We start from the raw sequence: 5218 nt of genomic DNA on the forward strand, positions 1-5218 counted from the left end.
CCACAGGCTGCCACAGGAAGTTCATTTTGAAGCAAAAAATTCATATGAACGTGCCCAGCAGTGGCCCAGTGGCCCAACAACAGTCCAGTTCCAGGCATGAAATTACACTCGGAAATAAAACAGAAATAAAAAGATTTCAGAGTCCAGCTCTTAGTTGAAGGCAGCAAACTAAACTACACAATTCTGCCCATTCAAATATTATTTTTAGTGGCTGGTAAGCAACAAACAATTCTGTATTTCGCAGCTCTGCTGCGTGAATCCCTTTGTGCATTCGCGTTTTAAATAATTTTATGCCTATGTGCTCGTTGCAGCTCCAAAATCTCACACCTCAGTCATCAAAAGTTGAGGCGAACGTGAACGTGCGTGCCAGAAGTTTCCTTCCTACGCAAGTAAGGAACACGGAGACAGCACACATACTGCGCTGAGCTGGGATGCGGTAGGGGTGGTTCCTTTAAAGGTGTTTTGCATACATCCAAGTCAAGGCAAGCACAACCCTATACCATTTTGCAAGATACATTTAGAGTCCCCATTTGGGCAACGGCCCTGCCCAGACACATGGACAGCGACATACAAATTATATATATGTCAAGCGCAAAATCTCGGGGAAACTCTTGAACGTGCAAGAGGCAGAAGCGTGTATCTTGGTAGAAAGGGAAGCTCCATCTGAGAGCGTGTGTTGCGGCATTGCGGCTAAGATTGTGGAGTGAATTTGGTTGAAAGTGCGAGTGTAGACATGTTGCGATGATGTGCACTCCGGAAATCTGATTATTTGATATTTAAGCTGCATCTCAAGCGGGTTGAGAGTGAAATTTGATTTACCATCGCCAGTCCTTGCCAGCCTGAAAACTTTACAACTTGACAAATTAAAAGGGGGACCTCGCACCTCATACGTGCTCGTATTTTCCAGGTGTACATTTCTATGCACTCTGAATGTATTTATGTAACTTGTGCGAATCTACTCCGAGAAATAGCAGCAGCAGCAGCAGCAGCAGCAGTAGCAGCGCCTTGCTGTCGCAGCATGACATTGCACTCAACTTTGCTTTCTGCAGCTCTTTCACCTTCATTTTTTTCGCATTTCTCTCGTCGTCTCCCCTTGCTCTTGGGGCTGCCACTGCCCACAAGCGGCAACCAGCTGTTGACTTTTATTGTGGCTTGACATTAATTTGTTAAGTGCGGCACGGCTGCCTGCCTCCCCAAAAAAAAAACCTTGGCCAAGTCAACTGTGAGGCAGAGACTTTGAGGTGAGAAACTTGACTTGTTCCACCATCTTCGGCATCCACCTCATCCATGTCCCTAATTGCGTTTGAAACGCTTTCGCGGCTGCCTTTTCCCCATGGAGTCTTCAGTCTTACCCATAAAATCTGGCCTTGGAATCGGAGTGCCGGAACCGGAGTCCCGACCGGAGTCGACATCATCGTTGCTTTTAATTATGGCCGATGCACTGCGAAAATGCTTAAAAATGCAAATTATGCGCTGTGAAATGCAACGCATGCCAAATGCTGCCGCATAAATTATGAACCGCATGGCGGGGCTCCACTTCGTCCCCCCCTCCCCGCCACATCCCACTGCATTCATTTTCTGCTTCACTTCTCTCCCCACACCTTGACGGGCATCGGCCATCGTTGTGTTGTTACACATTTGGTTTCGTGTCATTGACGACCGTCTCTTTCTGCCTACTGTTGATACAAGCTCCCTGATTTGCACAGTCGTAAGCACATAAATATGTTCGTACATATTACCAAATAGAGATGGAAATACATACTTGCGTGACATATTTGTCTCTACTTCTATTGCTTGGGACTTAACACTTTGAAAGCAGAATAAGTGACAAGACTTAATTATAATATTAAAAGACGATCGTGGCTATATATTTATGTTTACATATGTATGTGAGCTGGGCACGAGCAAGGGCGAATTGGCGTCACGGCGAATTGCAAACGCTATAGCAGAACGCAAAGAGAAAACGAAGGAGAGCGAATTGAGACGAGAGCGAAGAGCAGATCGGCAAGAGAGACGCCGAGAGAGTTTTAATTCAGCCTCCGACGAAAAAGGTGTGAGCGAGACAAGACGACAAAAGATTATCCAATTCTAATAACATTTAATTTTTACGCTATACTTTTAAACAATAAATATAATTGTGTACTATTTTGTGTATTTTAAACCTTAGCTTCATGGTTACCTCTGTATTCTTAAGGCTTTAGATGCTTTCAATAATGAACGGCAACGAAATGTAAATTTCTACAGCAGCCAGCCAGTTGTCCCAACGTGTCACGCTCTCATCTCCACCTACACCAGCCCACACTCGTGGGTCGTTCTCAGACTAGCGTAATATTTGTTTAATTAGCCCGTATTAATGAGGCTGCAAGAGCCCACAGAGGTGGCAGCTCGTTATGATAGCCGCCAAAGAGCCAATCGGGCATTGTTATGTGGGCATTGCATCCTGGTTGCCCGCTAAACAGAACCCAAACTCTGCTACGACACTCTCGCCACGCCAGCAATGCATTGATTGGAATTGCATTTGCATGGAATGCAAATGGGCTGCTTATGGGAAACCTTCTGCTGCTGACCCAGTACTCGAATTTCGTTTCATTTCATTTGTCTATTGATTGAGAAATCATTTGCATCCGCTCACAATAAAACCATTTGTGAATTCAATTGTGGCATTCATAATATTGTTCATGGGCTGCTGCCAAATCTCTCTTTCTCTGCCTAATGACGTGATTTCTGTTTTCATGTGCATGGCATTGTGGAGGAGAACTTGACATGAGCAGGAAATCGAGCACTGTATTATCGAAATTACCATATTTCACTCTAGTAATCCCCTTTCATGCTGAGAGCTACCCTTCACTTTCTCAGTTCACATTCAATACGTTCAACACCCATTTATTGTTGCCGCAATCACAACACACAACATGTCGTGCCAGAGGAAAACTAGGCTGTGGGACCCCATGGCCAAAGATGTCAACTACATGAAGACTGCCACTCAAGAAATGCTAGAAGAGGGGGCCAAAGTGCAGAGAGCGGTGCGTTCAGTAGAGCGCAAGCTGGTCAACTTTCAGTCATTCAACATGGATGAGTAAGTGGGGAACCATTCTCTGGATTATCCAACAATTGATTTCGTACCTAGTCCCCGTTATGGTTCTGCTGACATTGAAGATGATCTGGAATTGCCTCTGGTGACCAGCTACATGCGCCACTACTCCCAGCCTTATCCCTCGCGCCTCAAGGCCCTGGCGCCGAGGGCCGAAACTCCTGATCCCATGTTCAATCGTTTGCCCAAAAACGACTTTGAAGCCAAGACGGGACTGGCCTACAAGTTCCTCGATGATCACATGCACAATGTGTCCGAGGTGCGCAGGAAAGTCAACTTTTTCAGGCAACTGCGGTAAGTGGCACCGTGACTGGGTGAAACTAGCTAAACTGTTTCCATACTATTCCACAGAAACCAATCATTCTTTCAATATTAATCATGACTACCAATGGACTGCGGACCCTCCATCACTGCATCAGTCTTCGTTATTTTAATTTATAATTTATATGTGCCATGGGAAAGTGGTCGAACGCAATGTGGAAGGGGAAATAACAATGTGATTTGGTGATCAATTTGCGGCAATTTGGCCAATCATCAGTGGAGGCACGCCACAAAGTTCCCATTTTGTGCCACAATTATAAATTACCCGTCATTACTGGGGAGCCCAAAGTTCCCATTTGTCTGCTGATTTCTCAAGGAAAATGTGTCAATTGCCTGCCTTTTCTGGTTTTCCAACATTTTCAATGGAAATCAATTAATTTTGCATAAATAAACTCGATTGTCAGCGTGGTCGGCAGAGTGCAGAGTGTCCCTTATTGGGTTAGGGACTGCAGCAGGGTAAAATGTTCTTGGAAAAAATATCAAACAAATTGCAATTAATAATGCATAAGGCAAGGACCAGGCAGCGCGAGACGGTGAACCACGTCCGATACTCCTCGCTGCCCTCTGGTATTGTTTGCAATTTGCATAAATGCTAGAAGAGCCAGTGCCTCGAGAGGGGGTGGTGTCAAGCTAATGGCAAACTATGACAGGGATCTGATTTATTATGCACGGTAATTAGTTTGGCCTCTTTAGCGGGCCAAATGGAAGCCAATAAACCAGGCTGTCATGTCGGGACGGGCCATGAATTGATTTTCCAGAGGAAAATCATCCTTGTGGCGGATGCAACACAGCAAGCTCGATGGCGATGGCTGACGAGGGAGAAGTGGCGGTAAAGTGGCCAGAAACAAAACACTCCGACTCGACCAGTTGACAGGAGCATGAAAGTCAGATTGAATGCTCCAAAGTGACAGCCACCGAGGTGGAGGAGCCACCGCCGCGGGAATGGCGCCCATTGTGGCTAGACAGAAAACGCGACTTGGAAATGTTTGTCTGCCTTTGCATGGCCTTCATCTCGACTGGCGATGAATAGACTGACTATCTTCGATTCAATGAAAGCTGTTTTCTGAATGAGCAATAAGAGGCAATCTCCCAAAACATATCAACAATAGGCGGCAATGGGAAAGGGTAACTTTTCCTTAAATTAAAACTGCATTCATGAATTCCTGCAACGAAACCCCACATTGATGTTTCCCTAATGCAATGCAGAGTACGTGAGTGGAAGTGTAGAACTGTTTGAATAATCAACGTCCCACATGGTGGCATGGAGTCCTGGCCTTAATGAATGTTTTCGAAGGCCAAAAAGATCTCAAATCAATAAACGAAATGCCAGGGATAAGTGATTTTTGTCCTAGCTCCATCATCTGCGGAGGCTGGGGAACAGACGGCACACAAACAAAAGTTTGGCAACGTTGTTTGCTCAACATTTCGCACATTCTGACCAGACGCCTGACCACATTCGCCAGGCAAATAGGGAAGACGAGACGTCCACACGGCCACAGCCAGGAAGGCAGGAGATAACAGTTACACTGTTCCCCTCACACACGAGAGTCACAACTGATAAGCGCCGACCACCGACCTCACCATGTCGGAGACTACACCAACGCGAACACCTGGGAGAGAGAAATCCACCACATTCACCAACGAAAGCCGGCTGCTCTCTCTCGTTTTGCGACTGCGTTGCCCGAAGCAACTTCAACAACGAGGAACCCGCTCGGCCCTGATAAGAGCCAAGCCACTCGGCTCGGCTCGGCTCGGATGATGGACGGAAATGGGATGGCACGGTTCGGGCCCTTTCTTACGGCTGGC

At 46.3% G+C, this 5218-nt stretch overlaps 1 protein-coding gene across 1 annotated transcript; it reads left to right on the top strand.

The window, feature by feature from the left end:
• The first annotated feature begins 2859 nt into the window (after positions 1-2859).
• Positions 2860-3827, top strand: LOC117584193. The gene is made up of 3 exons (XM_034272961.1): positions 2860-3076; positions 3128-3385; positions 3443-3827. The coding sequence occupies exons 1-3, from the start codon at positions 2913-2915 to the stop codon at positions 3465-3467; spliced, it is 447 nt and encodes a 148-aa protein (XP_034128852.1). The 5' UTR covers positions 2860-2912; the 3' UTR covers positions 3468-3827.
• The last annotated feature ends 1391 nt before the right edge of the window (positions 3828-5218 follow it).

This window comes from Drosophila guanche, unplaced genomic scaffold, assembly GCF_900245975.1.
Source record: "Drosophila guanche unplaced genomic scaffold, DGUA_6, whole genome shotgun sequence".
NCBI lineage: Eukaryota > Metazoa > Arthropoda > Insecta > Diptera > Drosophilidae > Drosophila > Drosophila guanche.

What these genes read in the sequence shown, in the direction of transcription:
- LOC117584193 (XM_034272961.1), top strand. Translation starts at nt 2,913, where the DNA reads ATGTCGTGCCAGAGGAAAACTAGGCTGTGGGACCCCATGGCCAAAGAT. An exon ending in CAGTCATTCAACATGGATGA is followed by an intron (nt 3,077 to 3,127) that starts GTAAGTGGGGAA and finishes TTTCGTACCTAG; the next exon opens with TCCCCGTTATGGTTCTGCTG. An exon ending in AACTTTTTCAGGCAACTGCG is followed by an intron (nt 3,386 to 3,442) that starts GTAAGTGGCACC and finishes ACTATTCCACAG; the next exon opens with AAACCAATCATTCTTTCAAT.